The sequence below is a fragment of the Microcebus murinus genome, chromosome 11 (genome assembly GCF_040939455.1).
Source record: "Microcebus murinus isolate Inina chromosome 11, M.murinus_Inina_mat1.0, whole genome shotgun sequence".
Taxonomy (NCBI): domain Eukaryota; kingdom Metazoa; phylum Chordata; class Mammalia; order Primates; family Cheirogaleidae; genus Microcebus; species Microcebus murinus.
The window spans coordinates 51,535,661-51,554,256 of NC_134114.1; the positions used below are offsets into that span (position 1 = coordinate 51,535,661).

The window sequence follows — 18,596 nt, forward strand, 5'->3', positions numbered from 1 at the left end:
AAGGGAGGCCTGAAGCATCAAGCTGGCGTGGCTCACTGCATCTCAGGACCCAGGCTACATCACACCATGCAGTCTTCTGTGCACTGGTACTAGAGAGAACCCTCTAGATCCTTAGATACTACCTGGCTAAGAAATCGTCCAGGCCCCCTGAGGGTAGAGAAGCAGAACTGCCTCTGTGCCCCCACATCATACACAGCCTGCATTGGCTCTGCCCCCTGACATATCCCTACATTTCGGGGACATTTTCCAGCTGGTCATACCACTTACTGCTGGACCAGAATTGATGAAGCGGAGGTGGGAGATGGCTGGACTGGACAGGTGTGGAGTTTTAGGGGACTCTGAACTATGCTAATGGCTCCCTTCATGTTTTAACAACTTTACTCCATCAACAGTCCATGAGATGAAAAATACAGTTCATGCTTGAAGCTCAAGAGTAAACTTAACACAAGGAATGAAGAAGAGCAAAGAGACCTGCTTGCACCTCCATTGTAGAAGACATGAAACCCTTTGCAGGAAGGAACAGCCCTGTTCAATGTGAAGTGCTCTGGGGGCTCAATGATATAAAGAAGTGCCCCAAGAGAGAAAGAAGAGGTGGTCTGCTGCATGAGTATGCAGCACAGCGTCCATACTCAGGGGGTCCTCAGTTTGGTCTAATGCTCCACTGTCATCATCTTGAAATTCCTAATAATGTTGGAGCATGGGGCCTTGCATTTCCATTTTGCAGAGGCCCTGAAAATTATGTAGTTCATCCTGCACGCAGCAGCTTACTCCCTCTTTAGATGGACATAAATTGACTTTCAAGCCACTGGAAACTTGAAGAAAAGGAGGGGAAACAGAAGTGGGTGGCAGGAAAAGGGCTGGAGGGAGAAGCCTCCCTCTCCCCCCTCTGGACAATGCCCGTGCAGGTCTAGGGAAGCTCTGCTTGCTGACCCCTCACCCCATCCAAGAGTTGCCAACACAGGAAAGAAGTCAGCTTCACAGGGGATTCCTTTAGCGGGGACACACGGCAGAGGCTACAGCAGGAACAGCCCCTGGAAGCAGGGAACCCGGCTTCAGGAATATGGATCAACAGAGAGCACCATTTGGACCCATCAGGTACACAGTATGAAGAAAAGAAAACTTGCGGTTTGAGCAGATGGGCTCTAATGACATCCAAATGTGGTGTTTTCCCTCTTCTTCCCCCCTCAGCCCTCTTCATGACCGGGCGACATGCGCTGGTAGGTTGCTTGAATTAAACCCAATCATGAGCAAGATTCCCTCTCATTGCAGAGGTGGAGAAGGGAAGCAATGTTGGGGCTTGGGGACAGCCCTGAGCAGCCCAAGCGTTTCCGAGTCATGCCCGGGTGGTGCCTGGGGCTTCGCTCATCTCCAGCTCACACATTTCCTCAGCTGATGAAATAAAAACCCAACCTAACCAAGTTAGTGAGACACAGAGACTTTCACAGAGATGCTCCATCTCTGTGCTACATGGTACTTACGCACAAACGACAAACACTTTGAATGACTGTGCTTGCAGTTATGCCACGGCCCAAGCAAGCATTTCTGAGGGCCTCCCAGGGGCTAGCTCCCTGTCGTCCTCTCTGGGCAGCCTGCCCTCAAATATACCCATGGCTCAGCCCAAATGTCAGGAGGGAAGGAGGGGAGGAGGGGAAAGGAGAAGGGACTGTGCTGGAAGCTTCTCTAGCTCCTTTCTGTGTCCTACTCGCTAACTTGCAAGGCGAAGAGGGCCGTACCTGGTTTGTCCTCTCTACAGCAAGAGCTTTCCACGTCACCTTCATCCCTTAACAATCTCATCTCCAAAGGGCCCCCCACTCTCAGGACTTTCCCTACTGCCTGCCTCCACCCCTGAGCACTCTGGGACCAGGCTGGCTGGAGCATGAGTGTGGTGGCCAGAGGGACAGAGCAGCAGATGGGACCTGGGGCTGGCTGTGGACCCACTCTGGGGCTCTGAGCCCCAGCAGCACCACTGATGAGTAGAGTAGAAGGTTCTCTGGGGACCTTTCCCTATTGGGCATTTGCACAACCCTCTGGGTCCTCCCCAGGCCGCCACCCACCTTGCATTTGAAAGGCTTCACATCCGAGTGGACAATCATGTGCGCCTTGAGGGTCTGTTTCTGCACGAAGCTCTTGTAGCAGAGGTGACACTGGTAGGCACGGATGTTGGTGTGGATCAGCACGTGGCGCTTCATGTTGGCCAGCAGGGTGAACTCCCGCCCGCAGATGCCACATTTGTGCTCCTTTACGCCCTGTAGGGAGACAGGATTCAGAAAAGCGGGGGCTGACAGGAAACACACTTTCACTGGGGTTACAGGCTTCGCTTTGCTCTATGCCACCTAAATCCACAAAGGACTTGGTCATAGATGTGGAGCTTCAAATGGTGACACTTTAGCCTTGTTAAATTACTATTTTCTTGAAATCTATTGATTGCATAATCTTTTTTTTTTTTTTTTCATTTGAAACCCATAAACTAGCCAGACCACTAGAGCAAAAGAAAAGCTATTGCTTCTGCTGTTCCTGCTGCTGCTGGGGTTAATTCTACAGGAATAGTTCTTGGGAATTAATAGGATTTTGGTAAGTGCACTGTAGAATGATATGCAAAATGAGTCTATAATCCAGCTTTAAGGATAATGAAAAAAGCAAAATCTTCTAAACTGATTATTATCATTTCCCTCCTGAAAACCAATGCCCTCTTGAGTTCTCATTAGTGGACTTGAAAATCTCAGAAGAGCAAAGCATACAGATACACACTTCAGCAAATTATAACTTGACAATCACCCTCTCGAGTTGGTCCCCTGGGTTCCCATAGGCCATACTGACTGTGTGTGACATGGTTATAGAGCCTCCTCTAAGCCAGCCACTTTCTACAGGGACATTTGGCAGATAGCTGTCTAAACTAGAAAACAGGGGAGGGGAGGTTTTCTAGCTTCCTTGCCGAGTTGGGAGGAGTGTTTGATACTTTAGCATCAATACCCTCCATTAAGAGCACTTCCAGGGACTCAGCTTGAGTAGAGCACTCGCTAACCCTGATTAACCACCACTTTCCTGAAAAGGTCTTTGTAAGACATCTTGACCCAGAATGACTTTGGGGAAGAAAAACTTAGAGAACCACCACACTAAAATGAAGGTTATTCCAGGATTAGGACAAGTTACTTAGTTAACAACTGAACATTATAAAACATACATTGCCTGGTATCTGTAGTGGCTAAGGAGGAAAGGATTCCAAGCTCAAGTCTGACTCTCTCTGCCTATATTTCCATTTCTTTAATTTGGGGCATGGTAAAAAGCATATTGGTCTTCAGTTCTGGTGAGCCCAGGGCACTAAAGGGTGGATTCAGGTCTCTGTCCCACCATTTACTGCCTGTGAAGCTTCAGATCACTTCCACAGCCCTTCCTGGTGAAGACTTTTCATCTCAAGATGGAAGCGGTGATCGTGACAACTTTGGGGTTATTTCCAGGTCAAACCTTCTGTAGTCTAGATGATTGCAGGTACATGTGGATTTATGCTAAGAAAGAGATTTAGAAATCAACCTCCTTCAAAAATTAAATTTAATGTCCCCCCCCTAAGAAGATGAATTTTTAAAATGCAGTGCATACTCAAACAGTGAGTTTAAAGTTGTCAAATTAATGAAATATATTTTCTTAATGGGTTTCAAAATTTCTTCTCTCAAGATTCTCTTTGGGCTTGACCATGATCCAGGTGTCATGAAAACCAAGGGAAAATCTCTACTTATCACTGGTTTTGGAATTCTTTAAAGAGACTTGTGCATCCAAAGTAGGATTCACATGTGGGCTGGCCTAGAATGCAAGTGAACAGGAGCCTGGACACAACTTTGGGGCAACAAAGGAAGCTGTTGTTTCTCTGATAGGATCAGAGAAATCACAGAGAGCCTATGAGGGTGGAAGAAGGGATGTCTTATGATAGAGTGTTCAAGATTCAGGTGCTGGTGTCAGAGACCCCTGAGTGACCTCACCATCCCCTGGTGTCCCTATCTGCAAATCAGGAGTAGCTCTTAGAGTTTTTGAGAAGCAAATGAGGATTAAATGGAAAATAAAACACCTGCCATACAGCAAGTTTTCAATAAATACTACCTCTCAGGCTGACGCCTCTAGTTAGAATGTATTTTTACTAATTCGAATTTTCCTAATTCGAATGAAACTTATTTTAGACAATAGGCTGTTTCTCCCATTTTGACTTTATTTTCTACTATCCCATGGAATCTTGTATGTTCTAAAATGCACCTTTGATCCCTTTTCCACATGGGCAGGAGCCCCTGAAATAAGCGAATGACCCCCTTTGTGGCTGATTCTCAGTCTAGGTCCTTTGTTGATGGTTCCTGCACGCGACAGACACCAAACCTCTGAATGGTAACTACAGGTGCCTTTTGTAGGGCAGGCCACACATTTCATCTCTGCTGCAGAGCCAGAAAAATGCCCTGTGTTTTGTCCTAACCTAATGAATGACACTCATTATAGCAGAGCAGAAACACTATCTTGGCTGGGCAAAGTCTTCCACTGACCTTTCAGAATTAAAGAATGTTTTAGAAACTCCAGCTTGCTAAGATTCTCTTCTGCAAAGAAAACCACTTGAGGTCGAGGGTGTGAGGGTAGGGGTTAGTGGGTCAAGACTCCTGTCTTGGAAGCTCAAAGAAGACCCAAGTCAGCTTAGCTGGGGTAAGATTTCAGAGATACCACTAGGGCCTGGTTTTAATTCAACCTGAATGACTCCAGGGCTTTGGCTGCAAACTAGGTTAGACTCAAGACTCTTGGGCCTGTATTTCTCCTGGAAGACCTGAGTGCAGAGAAGATAAAACCAAACCCAAAATAGAGAAGAATGCTCTCTCCTGCCTTCTACAATACAAACCACAAGACACTGAACCCAACCAGGAAGGGGCTCAGCCCAGGGAAGCACAGGCCCTGCTGGACTTGGCCAACCTCTGCTCCCCTCGGAGACCCTGCCTATGAAGCAGGTCTCACAGCTGAGGGAGAAAACAAACCAAAGGTAGCCACTGCTTAGACAGCAAAAGACCAAGAGAATTCTCTAAAAAGAAGGCTCTCACTGGTACATCCCAGGCACAGAGGTGATCTGTGCTAGAGTCCTGGATGAAGCTTCTAGAAACTGAACTATAGGGATTCCTGGGGACTGGGAAGCAACAGCACGTCAAGCAGCTGTTTCCTTCATCCTTCCTCACCCTCCTCTGCAAATGTCTGCATTGTTTCTCTCTAGGCTGCCTTAGACTCTGGAAGGCTGGTTGAGGCAAGGGTCTGATGTATGGTCTCTAGTCTCATCCTTCCCTCCTATTTAAAGGGAAGGAAGGACCCCGGGGCTGGGGTAACGGAAGCCGCGTGTCCAGGGTGAGCGCTCCTCGGGGTCAGAGGTGGGGAGCAGTGCGGTGTCCCCCGCGGGCCCGCAGTACCTTGTGGGTGAGGGAGTGCTGCTTGAGGTGGTGGGGCTGCACGAACTCCATGCCGCACTCGGAGCAGATGTAGGGCCGGATGTCCTTGTGCTTCATCATGTGGTTCTGCAGCTGGCTCGGGTACTGGAAGGACTTGTCGCACTCGGAGCAGTTGTACTGGATGGGGCCGCGGTGCGTGGTGAGGTGCCTCTTGAGCTGGGCCAGGGTGGGGAAGTCGAGGCCGCACTCCACGCAGATGTTCTCCCGCCCGCTGGCGTGCTTGGCCTCGTGGGCCTTGAGCTCGCTGGGGTAGGCGAAGCCCCGGCCGCACACGCGGCAGTTGTGCGGCTTCACCTCGCTGTGCTGCATCATGTGGCGCTTCAGGTGGCTGGTCTGGGTGAAGGCCTTGTGGCACACCTGGCATTTGTGCGGCCGCGTGCCCTGGTGGGTCAGCATGTGGGTGTGCAGGTGGCTGAGCTGCTTGAAGAGCTTCCCGCAGCGGGTGCACGCGTGCGGCTTGATGCCGCTGTGGCCCAGGATGTGCGTCACCAGGTTGTACTTGGAGGTGTAGGACTTCTCGCAGGTGGGGCACTGCCAGCGCTTCTGCGCGCCGCCCACGTCCACGTAGTAGCTGTCGTCGATCTGGACGTTGACGTCCACCCTCTCCACCTTCTGCTTGGTCTCCTCGCTCTCCTGGGGCTCGGCTTTGCGGGGCAGCAGAGGCTCCGGGGCCTGCTTGGGCAGGAAGGTGTGCCGGCTGAAGGGGAAGGGCGAGGCCGAGGGCACGAACAAGGGGAACACGAGGCCCGGGTGGACTTTGGGGTAGCAGGGGAAGGGCGTGGGCAGGAACGGAGCGGGTGTCGGCTGCGGCCACACGGCGCTGGGCTTAATGGGCTCCTGCTTGACGGGCCTGCCCCCTAGGTGCTCCAGGCTGCGGTAGAACTGGAAGCCCACGTTGCACAGGTCGATCATCTGAGAGTCGTACTTGGGGCGCGGGGGCTGCGGGAACAGCAAAGGCAGGTTGGGGAGGCCGTGGGTTTTGCTCTCCTCGGAGTGGAGGGCGGCAGTGGCTTCTCCTGCAGGGTGGCTGTAGGGCATCTTCGTGGGCATGCTCTTCCGTTTCCGAGACCCACCTCCCTCGAAGACCCCGGGGAATCCGTCTAGATCTCCTGGAGGAGGTTCATACCGGAACTGGGAAAAGGGTCCCCGGAGAGCTTCTGGGAAGGGGTGTCTTGGGGGGGCTTTCCCTCGGGAAGCCCCTGGCTGCAGGCAGTGGGGAAAGGAGGGGGTCCTCTTCACACCCAGGTTGAAATGCATATCCTCATCTTTGATCATCTTCATTTCCTTCTGCATCCTTGGCAATTTTCCTTTAAAGAAAAAGAAACTTATTGTGGGGTTTTGTTTTAAATCCTCTTTTTCATTAAGGGTTTTGGCTACTTATCAGTATTAATATAAGAAGAGTAATACTTATTTAATACGGACCCTGGTTTATTCCAGAACTATTCAAAATATCACCTTTTTTTCTCCTTGTAAACCCAGTTACTAATGTGGAAACCACTGGCCTCCAGGAATGGGACCCCAGGGCCCAGTCGAACTTGACTCCAGTGTAAACCCAGCTACAGAGCCGCAGGGGTGGTGGGGAGTGGGAGTGGACTTGTTTGGGAGGAACCTGAGAACTCATCTGGTACTGCCCCCATTTAAGATGAGGGTAGCAAGGCCCAGAGGGATGAAATGATGTGCTCAAATCACACAGCCACTCAGTGGAGGAGTTAGAGCTGAACACGTTCTGCTGCAGCTTTTCAATCTGACATGTCATTATTTCTGCCAACGGTGATTCAAATGTGTCTCTCTCAGTCATTTGTTATGTAAGGAAACCCATTTTCACTGCTACACCTTTACTCAGACCTTTGCTGCTGGAAGATGGGGCTATTCAAGGCCACGTAGGAGAGGGAATGTTAATGCTCAATGGGGATCTCATATTTTCTGGGGATCCACCCTGAACAAGGTGTGCTGCCGCGGCATATCGAGTGAGCGAGATCAACGCCATTAAGAACAGCATATTGGACAACCCAGTGTTAAAAAAGTCATCTTGGCAATTTATGCATTCTAATCCTCATCCTGAAGCAACTTCAGAGGAAAAATTCCAATATTCTATTATAAAACTGCACTTGGGTCTTTTCTTTCCTTTCCCCTAGGTGTCAAAGTAAAAGGTAGCCGTGGTGACTCCTATGGTGCCTGACATTTCCTCACTGAGACACTTACTGTGTCCTGTAACCACATCAGGCATGTCTGAAAGAGCCAATGGCGCTTTCACATGTGTCCTTGCCATTTTTTATCTTGCTCACATGGATACTGACAGAATGAACCAAGTGATTGGCTCCACATTTCTAATGAGGGTCCATTCTACCCAAGTGCTCTGAGCTTGAATGAGATAGACCCCCTTTGCTCATCAGAGGCTCCCATGGAGCCAGTTGGCCTGGCCAGGTGCAAGACTGGACCTAGGGCCACTGGAGACAAGGTGGGCACAGAGTCCTGGACTAACCCCACGTAGCATGGGGTGAAGGTCCCAGGGGCGAGAAGGCCAACAGCTTTCAGTGATTTTCTGCAGTCCTGGGTGAGGCAGATACAGTTTTTACAAGTATCCAGATATTCCAGAATTCCATGTGTCTCTTTTTGAGAGGTTTGAGAACTGCAGTACAATTAAAACAAAAATGAGCCTTTTAAAAATTTAGTTATCATGTCCATACACAGACAATTCAATAAGGGGAAAATATATGTCCTTATTATATGAATATTTGGGCATTTTTAAAACTTGTTATGTGAAATTGAACAAAGAAGTAAAAAATAATGTGTGCTAGTATTTGCTTTGTGCTTATGTGAGGGGGAAGATAGCCCTGGCTCGGCTTTCTCACCATGGGGTTGGGTCTTAGTAATTAAGAGCAAGAGCTCATGTATCCAGCAAGTGGGAGGTGCAGCTTGTGTCCTAGCTTGCATCTTCCTCAAGTTCTTACTGAAATGCTAGGTCTTCTTCCACTGCTGCCTCAAGGACCAAGCAATTGTGGGAAGTGATGAGGGCAGTAAGAGAATGGAATGTGTAGCTTTATGGGACCCGGAGGGGTGTGGGTGGGTATTGAAATGAGAGTTGTGGTGCTGCTGCTATCAGAAAGGACCAGCAGGAGGATGGGGAAGCAGAGGCTCTTTGATGGCTTTTCATGTTTACTAGATCGTCTCTTGGCTTGCAATTCAGCACGTCCTGATCCCCAGATTCACATAGAGTTATAGAGGGTGTGGCCCTGGTCCAAGAATTTGTTGCACCTATAAAAATAAGTGGTTTTCAACAGGCTAAATGTGTCCCATTGAATTGGAGGGGAAAATGGCAGATCCTTTCTCTGTAATTTCATTTTGGCTGCTGTTGGTTTTATAACCCCTTCGGAGATAAGCTCCTTTTTGCAAAAAGGTTGCTCAGACTAGAAAAGACTCCTCCAGGCTATAAGAACCATAGCAGAATCCACATGAAAACAAACTGGCTCTCTTTGTTTTACTCTGATCTGAATCAGAGAGGCAATAAATCCTAGTTCATATCAGAGAGCTTGGTTTGGGAACTAGTGAAAAAGAGACATGTCAGAACATGTGTCAAAGCTGACTGTATTTCCTGTGTATTTTATTTTTAAGAAGGTATTTGAAAATGCACGGCATAATGACGTGTGATATCTTTATACTATGAGCTGTAGCTTATATTGGAAAGCTACCTACTTGGAAAGGAATGTTGCCACTAATTTTGAAACTGAAGGTATTTCAGTTTTTGTGGCCTTTGTTTAATGTTTGATTTTAGTTGTGACATAATCAACTGATGCATTAGAATATATTAGAAGTGATACTCCTAATAAAAATGATAATCTCAAATACATATTTATTTTCAGTGTTTGCATTTTTATTTTACCACCATTGACCTAGTAAAAGCAAAGAAACATTGTTGAACAGAGATGATGTGTTTTTTAAACATAAATGGCACAATTATGTCCCCAAATGCAAAGGCTTTACATATGTATGTTTTATTTCTTATGTATTTTAATGTCATAAAATTAATTTTCCTCAGTTTCTGTTTTGTGTATATGGATGATTCTCCCACCTTCAAAATAGTAGTCTGCATGCTTTAGAATAAAATCGGTAACCCAGGAGGTTTAAACATCAGGATCCATCCATGGAAATTTTTACAAAGCTTTAAAACAGCAGTCCCTTTCTGCATAAATATCTTTAGGAGCATCACCAATCTCTACAGAGGTCAAGGAGAACTAGATCTACTTTCCCCTTGGCCTTCTTGACAGAGAAATTTACGATGCCGCTGCTAGTTATTAATGTCCCTGACTTTGAGCACTGGAGGATAAGGAAGGAGAAGCCCTAGGGGATAAAACAACAACAACAACATCACCCAGAAAACAAACCTGTATTGGGGATGGGGAGTGTTGAAGGGAAGAGTAGGGGAAGGATATCTTCCTCAGGAGGTAATCTATCTTGAAATCAGTGAAGTTAAAACTCAGAGTGTCCTCAGCAAAAATATTAATAGACCTCTAGAAAACCTCAATGTGCACCACCCACATGCTCCCCTCTATTTTTAAAAATAGATCCACAGGCATCCATGACAGCTACAGGATTCTTACACAGAAGGCAGGAGAGGCTTGGGGACAGCAGTCTGATTAGGAGACCCAAAACATGGGCTGGTGGGGCCTGGAGGTGGGATGGGAAGCAGCCACAGCCCTCCCTGTATCGGTAACATATGGCTGCTTCCAGAGCCCCTGGGGACACCAGCTCAGGTCCTAGGACAGTTCTGCACCAGGATGAATTGAAACAATACACAAAAAGAAAGAAGAACTGAAATTGTAAAAGTAGGCAGCTATGGGAGAGTGGAAAGAGCATTGGTTTGGAGCCTAAAGTTCTGGGTTTGAATGTTGGCTTTGTGTTAGCAGCTGGCGGAGACTGAGCAATTAATTTGGAGGTTTGATTTTCTCATCCATAAAATGAGTTATCCCCATAGGGTTGTTACAGTGTGTATGAGAAAGTATGTTAAACACTAGGCTGCGTAGTGGTTTTGAGGGATAAGAAAGTGTGGATAGCAGAGGAGGGCTGGCTTGTGATCTGTGGATTGATCCCGGCTGACATCGCATCTGTTTTCCAAGCTGAAGCTCTGGGTCACCCACTGACTTGTGTCTGGGACTCTGCTTTGCAAGCTCAAAACCAAGACTTTACTCATTTACCCGGAGTTGGTGTTATCACAACAGTGAAGGTGAACCACACACAAAGAGGCCAGCGGGTGTGTGATTCAGTGTGCAGGCAAACCACAAACCTCGTAGTTTAAGAATACTGCCCCACTCCCTCTCTATGGCTGTCCTTCCCATTGTGGAGATATATCTTTGAGCTCACATTCCTAACAGATTGCTCTGGTGAGTGGGGAGTAGAAGCAAGGGGATCAGCTGGCCCCGTGAGTTCTTTCAGCCAGTGTGTGAGAAGCTGAAGAATTGCCCCTAATGTCATAGCAGAGGTCACCTTCCTAGGGACAGGAGGACCTTCTGGTCAAACCCAAAGTCGGGACAGTGTGGGGTCAACATCAGCAAAGCAGCTCTTGCAATTCCCGCTAGACTGTGAGGAGAAGGGACTGGGTTTGTTTTACGCACCGCTGTATCTCAAGTCCCCAGCATCATGCCTGGCTCAAAGTAGATGCTCAATAATCTGCTTTGGGATGAAAGAAGAAATGAATGGTTTTTGTTTTTAAAGTCTCTGCATGCAACTTTAACTTACATTATTTAGATTGTGGGTGACTTTTGGTATGTCCTTCATGAGATCAGCATACTCATAAGCTCTTAGGCAATTATTGTGGGAAGAACTTGATATGCACCCCTTGTGTGAGCTGTTGCTTACCCTCCTCAGTCTTCAAGGTCACCATCCTCTGAACTTACTCTCAGATTAAGGGTAAGCCCTAAACCCTGGCTACACTAATGCCGGGGAGCCATTCTCATAGGGCCACAGGGTCTGCAGCTCAGCCAAGAACAAATTTCTAAAAAGTCCAAAGAATAGTGGGGGTAGAAGGACTGACTCCTGGATTGAGAATGGGAAATGTAAACCAAGAGTGGGTGGTCACCTGCTCTCTCCCACCTAAAGGAAATGTCTGGGAAATTAGTAGCAGTCTACGCTTTGTACCAATGATGGGGAGAAGACTTTCATGTAATCATACACTCTCATTGTTATGGTCAGAGAATGTTCTAAGGCCCTTGGCTTTCTACCAAGTATCACCAAAATCCAATAGGCTATACATCAAGAAGCAAATAGTTTGAAAAAAGAAAATATTGGGTTAATCTATGTTAAAGGAATCTGGGACTCGAAATATCATCCTTATCTGGCATCATCCATGAGAGTTAGTTATGAGGAAAGAGGGAATGAATGAATTTTAAAACAAAAACAAAAAACTCCTCTTTGAACCGTAAGGACCAATTAGAAATTCTGGGCCTAACCACGATGAAACCATATTTAGTTTTGGGGAAAAATGCTGCTAATAATGCTCTGACATTGGGAATTCACCTACTATACCAAAATATAAATATTCCCCAGATAAAATTACTGGTATTTTGTGGTTCTCATTCAAATTGAAGGTCATTCCAGTAAATGCTATTAGAAGACTCACAGTGAGTCAGCGTGCCCAGGGCAGATCCGCTATCTCTACTCCAGGACACTGATTTCTGTTCATCCTGACATTCATGAAAGAATATTCACTCTCACATGAAAGACAGAAAATATATTCTTTATTCCTAGAAGCTTTCCAACGTTTCATCGGAAAATGTTTCATTTTATTATTGGAGGCCCTGGCCGCCCTTATGATAATATGAGACAGTGGCAGTTTACTTATGTGGTTTACCTGGGGGCCCTGCTCTCAACAGACAGAAGCAGGGAGGAGGTGAGAGTCAAGGAGGAGGGTGAGAATAACAAGTAGCTGTTGGAAGAGAAACACAGGGAGGACAGCAGGAAGGCAGGACACACACGGGTGGACTGTCATCCCGTCTCTGTTCATGCACAGGGGTCTTGTTATAAGGCTTCTCTGAAGTGGGATTTTATTGGCTCCCCCAGTTCTTTCTGAATTTGGGTTAATGGCTGGAGACTCAGAATCTTAAAATTAAATGTTCTAATGTTTTAACATAATTGTCTTAATAGTACAACAGTAGTTGTACTACTGAGTTTTTCATCTGTGGGTATTTGGCAAGTAAATAATTCAGCTCTACATTCCTGAGATCGACAGGAACAGGACAGTCTCTATACCTGTCTGGCAAATGAAGCATTATGTTGTCGATGAAATGAATGTTCTGCCTTGTCACTCTCTGAGTCAGTGGTAGAGCCACAAAGAGGTGACCAGATGCCTGGTGACCAGACCCCAGGGCCCTTCTGATACCTTCCTGGCCCCCATTTAATTTATAAACCCAAATTTCTCCCATTTTGTTATAAAAAGTAATCTGTTAGCCCATGGCAGGGGCTGAGTCCTCTAAATGGCCAGAAAATATTAATTAGTGATGAGACTTGTTCATACATGAGATAGTCAATTGAACTCACATAATAATTTTTTTCAAAAGTTGCTAAATACCACCAAGACATAACAAAAGTCAAGTTCCGTTTTGTACTATTTAAATTGTCCATTATAAGCATCCATATGTACCATTTTTATATATTATTAGGAAGCTCCTAATAAAAAAATTAACAACAACAAATCCAGCTACTAATTTGCATAGGTTAAGATTAATACCGGTTACGTTTAGGAAAGGTTCAGTGCTGAGTACCTAGGCCTCCTTTCTGGAAAGTAGGAGTGAGTGTGATTATTTGAGCACTAGAACAACTGCTAGCATGTTGGGGTTATCTCTGTCCTCGTGACCCGTTTAAAGGAAGGAAATGAATTGGAGATATGACTTAGCAGTTCTCTTCATCAGCCCTTGGAGCTAATATATCTCTTGTGGATGGAGCTCTAACTAGAATGTTAGAATTTTTCTCCAGCTTTCTTTGGGGGAAATGTTCTTAGAATATATGTTGATTCTTTTTGGTTTATGTTCTTAGATCAAATAAACTTGATAAACTTAATCCTAGCTAAGCAAAAATAGACACACGTGTTAGAAAGCTTCTTTTTGTCCAACTCTGGGAATGGCAGTGTATTCAGCCTGGTCGGCCCCATTATTGATAGATATGCCAGAATACATACCACTTTTATTTGCAGTAAAGATCAGCACATAATTGATGAGATTAGCCATCTATGAAAGGAACCCATTTTAAAAGTGTAACTCAAGGAAATATTTGGGGGGAATGTAATGGAGGTGTTTTCTATTATGATTGTGGTGGTAGCTACTCAACTCTGTATTTGTCAAAACTCATAGAACTAAAAGAATAAATTTTACTGAATGTAAATTTAAAATAAGTTCAAAAATATAGAAGAAATATACCAAAACATGCTATTTGGCACATCATCATAAAAAGAGGATATGTGGGAAATATCCAGCACTAGTTAAGGTGCCCAGACCCGACCATCTAATCAATTCATATTTATGGAATGCATCCAATAATATGCATATGGTATATAAAGAGAACTGGGTTATAAGAATTTAATGATAATAATTCCTGCTCTATCCCAAGAGGTGATTTTAAATATGGCAGATACCAGCAATTTTTTGCATATATTCTATTTAGCAAGAACATTGTGGGCCAGGAATGGTGCATTAACTTATCCTTCAAGGTAATTTTTGGCCTTGATTGCTTGTTCAGTAAACAATCTTCCATAATTGCTCCAACATTCTTTGAAATGTAAAGTAGCCTGCCATCAGTGCATCATTCTGGTCATTAGAAAATATATTCCTACCCCTTGAAAATCAATAAATTGGTATTGATATTCAGATCCATAGATCACTCTTGGGCAATATTTCTCCTAAACTTGATTAACTGAGTTTTCTGACAAAATGGATCTTGTTTCTTAATCTCCAGCCACACTGGCCCAGTCCTGAGTTGTGACGCCCGCACCAAGTGCTGCTTGCCCATGCGGCCAGCTTCCTTCGTTCTTTGACACATTTCATTGGACATATCAGCCAAATTGCTGCAAGATTCTGCAGGGCAGGAGGTGGAGAGAATCTCCCCCAGTGGAGTCTTTATGAGGTTTTAGAGGTGAAACTTTCTTTTCCTTAAGAGCTGGAAGCAAACTCTTCACTTTTCTGAAATCTGTGACAATTGTTTCATGCTCTGCTCATTGGAAGGGTCCTGTGCTGCCAGGCACCTTTCTGTGTGGTGGATGTCTTGTATTTCTGATATAATCTGATCTGAAAATCAGAAGCCTGCCTGGTGGTTTATATATGGTAGGGATCCAATATATACTTGGGAAGACACTTGACAAATAACCCCACGTTCTAGCTTGCTCTTGCTCCCTGATCCTAGGCAAATTTTGGGTGTTTCTTGAAGGGAGAACTAGCTGGTTTCTTGTCCTGTCCCAGTTTATCCCAAGCCAACCTCACATAAATTAACTGCTAAGACCCTGTCCAGTGGGGAAAGTGGTTTAGCTGGGGCGTGGCAGGGATGGGGGCAGTGCCCCTCAGAAGGTCCGGCTCAGGCTCCTGGGCCAGTGTGTGCTGTATTCTTTCCACATGAAAGGTGAAATGCCTTGTTTCACTGAAATAATATAAATGAATGTGGGAGGGCTCTGGAAATGCCCAAGGTGACCCTGGGCAAATGCCACCGAGCCTTGGAGAGAGTGTGTCATCACAGATTAGAGTGCCCATGTTCCAGCAAACAGTGTCCCGAGAGGGCAGAACACCACGATTTCCTATTTATTCAACAGCTTCAGGTTCCCCCACAACTCTCCATGCAGATGCCCATGAGCTTTGTGGCGATGCCCATCCTTGCAGGCAGATGGACCTGGGACCCCAGCCTATCTTTATATTTATGTGGGTAGAATTCCTGCTCGATTTCTGCCTTCTGATGAGTGATCACTCTTCATCTGGATACATTTTCTCCTCCCTTACAATTTTTAGCTCAAGTTCTTCTTATTCACCTGCTTTGTATTGATTTTTTTCTATTGATTCTGCTCACCAACATCATTCTTATAAAATATATATACTTAGAAAACATATATCCTTATCTTCTCATGTCCAGGTACAGATAGCCTGTTCTGGAAGAAAATGCAAGAATCTGGCACTATGGGCTGTCTCTGGGAAGCAGATTCTGTGGCTGGAGTAGGAGGGCTGGGGAGTTACTGACTTGAGGAGGGGCCAGTCCCACCCTCTTCTCTAGAAAGAAGGCTTGCAGTTGTGCAGGGCCCTGGGTGGAAAGGAGAAATTTGTGCACCTTTTCTGCTTATACTTTTATACACTGCACATGGTTTTGTTATTCAAACACTTGCATTGAAAAAATAAAAATTCATATTGGCTTTCAAACAGCAAACATTCAGATAAAATTAGACTTGAGATCCCCTTCCTTTTGAGCTCTAAAGAATTCCCTTGGTGCATTTCATTGAATGCCTGGATTTTTTTCTGCTTAATGCCCCTGCTTAATGCCCCTTCCAGGCTTTGCCCTGGTTTATAGTTTGACGTGCAGCTTTCTGACTCAGGCTTAGATCATCAGGAAATAAGCATAAACAGCAGTAAAGAATCAGACTGGGAAGAGCCTCCCCAAAGGTATTTACCCAACAAACTGCTTCAGGTCCATCTTCTGTGCCAGGAAGGTGACATCTAACATGCCACACACTAGGCTCAAGGAACCCACCATCTGGTGAAAGAAACTGACAACCAGATATGGAGTAGAATGTTTCAGGAGCCACAGTAGAAGAATCTTGAACTAAAAGGTTGATTTACTGACTATGAGAGAACAAGAAGCAGAACTACATTTCTTTGAAATATTTCTCTTTTTTTCCTTTTTTTAATCATGAAAACATTAGGTAGAACAACATGAAAAGAATGAAGACTATATCTGTGGATGTGAGGAAAGCAAGAAAACCTTCCCCCTCCCCCAACCTGTGCCCTGCCTTCCCTACCAGAGTGTTCTGTAGGACAGAGGAGGAATTTGGGGGCTCACAAAATTAAGCTGACCTTTAATTAACCGCATTAGGAAAGCCTGGTGTGTATAAGTAAAAAAAAGTAACTGCATTCAGCCTTGAAAATTCCGGAACTGTGCTGTGAATTGTAGAATTACACGCTACAAATGTGACTGATCCGGTTTCTCCACTCCACCCATCCATGAGTTCTCCTTGGCTTCTTCCCCAATGTGAGAAGGAATCCAAGGGTGAGACCCTTAGATTTTTGTCATGTCAGGTCTTCCCCCAGGGCCCTAATGTAGTTGAGTTGCTTAAATTCTCCTTTCAGGCTAAAATAAAAGTCTGATCTGATTCGTGCCACTATAGAAAACGGATGAGTTCGAGATCTCCAAGTGCAAACCGTGCCCCAGCCCTTGGATAGAATCAGTCCCTCCTTCCTCTCAGCCTGTGCCCACAACCTTGAGGTAGCTTCCTCCTGGGCTACTGTCATGATCTGCCTCCCGCAACGCTGGGATCTCCTTGAGGCCAGGAACCATTTCCTACACCTTTCTGCATTTTCATTGCCTTGCACCATGACTAGTACTTAATAACATTTTTAAATGATGCATTTTCACATTGCACTAACTTTCTTGTCTTAAAAGGATTATTCTGTTCTTTTATAATAACTAATAGATGAAACTACAAAAAAAAAAAAAGAAGTCTGTGGAATTCCCTCCTTTTTACTCTTCCCTTGCTACTTCCATTCTAACAAACAGGCAGAATGCTTTCTTTGGTTGGGATTAATCCGTCATTAAAGGGATGTAATTTGTTTTCAGATCTGGTTCATTTTGCATTTTAGGCACAGCTGTGTTCTAGAGGCTATTCTAAAGTTCTCCTGTGTGTTATTTTTGGAGAACATCCCCAGAAAGCAAAGAGGAGCACATTTATCTTAGAAATCCCTGACTTTGAAGCTCAATCATTCCTTTGCTACCCCCCAGGAGCTTTCTACATTCATATGCAACAAACTCCAGGATCTGTTACTGCCTCAGCATGTCTCTGATTCTTGGATTTTTCTTTATCAATTTCTCCCTTCTATAAGTTCTCTCCCATCCACCCCAAATGTTAACTTTATGCATAGAAGAAAAATATAAAGGACCTGTAGTCAATTTACCAACACCCTCACCTCGTCCTTTCGTTGCTGTGTGGCTGTCACATCTCGTTCATTGTTCCTTGGCAATGTCTGCTGGCTTCCCTCTTTCCTTCCATTGTCATATTTAGTGCGCTAGTCCGATTGCCCACAACAACTTTACTGCTAGATTACTTGCGACAGCTTCTATCCACCCTCCCAGACCCTTCTTCTCCTTCCTGCCAAATCCCTTGCATACCAATGCCAAATCCATCTAAAAAAGTCATCACTTTTTCTAAGACAACTTTCTGTTCGCGAACCTACAATAATCGAGTACAGAGATTGCTATACATGCTGTATAGAGATTGCTATTTGCCACTTCAATATCCATTTCCCCTTCTTCCTTAAGACACAAAACTCTGATTTTGCTTGTGGTGACAATGTGTCCAGCAAAAACACTAGCTTTCCCAGACATCCTTTCAGACAGGGGTCACCTTGTACCACAATTTGGCTAATGAGCTATAAATAGAAGACTGCTAGGGATTTCTGAGGAATATTTTGCATTCTTAATGCAGACGCCAGCCACATTATCTATTCTTGTCTTTCTCCTTTCCCCTGGAATGTGGATATGAGACTGGAGGTGGAGCAGCCACGTTGGAGCCATGAAGCAGCAAGCTTCCCGGCAATGCTTCCCACCAAGTAGGACAGAGGGCTGGAGGAACTCCTGTGCCCACTTTGTGCTGGTGGTCTTGCTATTTGAGAAAATGAATCCTTTACTTGGTTAAGCAAATGCATCCAGAGTTTTCTGTGGCTTGTAGCTAAACATAGGCCCTACCAGATACACAGAGCAAATCAAGTGCAAACTCTACCTGACTTTCAAAGTTCTTTATATTCAAGTCCAACTACATTCTCCCTCTTCTTCAAATCCTGTCAACTGTAGTCAGGCCAGGCTTTTGCTATTCTCTACTTGGGGCAAACTAATCCCTACCTCTTTGCCTTTGTTTACAACGGTTGGCCATCTAGGAATATTCTTTTCATTGATCCATTCCATTCTTCCAGTTTG

At 45.2% G+C, this 18,596-nt stretch overlaps 1 protein-coding gene and 1 long non-coding RNA gene across 2 annotated transcripts in view; one reads left to right on the forward strand and one right to left on the reverse strand.

Moving 5' to 3' along the window:
• The window catches only part of LOC142873735 (uncharacterized), a 45,519-nt gene that overhangs the window by 20,079 nt on the left and 6,844 nt on the right, over positions 1–18,596 (forward strand). The gene's annotated exons all lie outside the window — the stretch shown is intronic.
• The window catches only part of ZNF366 (zinc finger protein 366), a 66,749-nt gene that overhangs the window by 13,938 nt on the left and 34,215 nt on the right, over positions 1–18,596 (reverse strand). The window contains exons 2-3 of the mRNA XM_012783297.2: positions 5,415–6,760; positions 2,055–2,246 (exon numbers count right to left, since the gene is read on the reverse strand). Of these exons, the coding sequence (XP_012638751.2) occupies positions 2,055–2,246; positions 5,415–6,746 (1,524 nt within the window). The 5' untranslated portion in view covers positions 6,747–6,760. The remainder of the gene's footprint in view (positions 1–2,054; positions 2,247–5,414; positions 6,761–18,596) is intronic.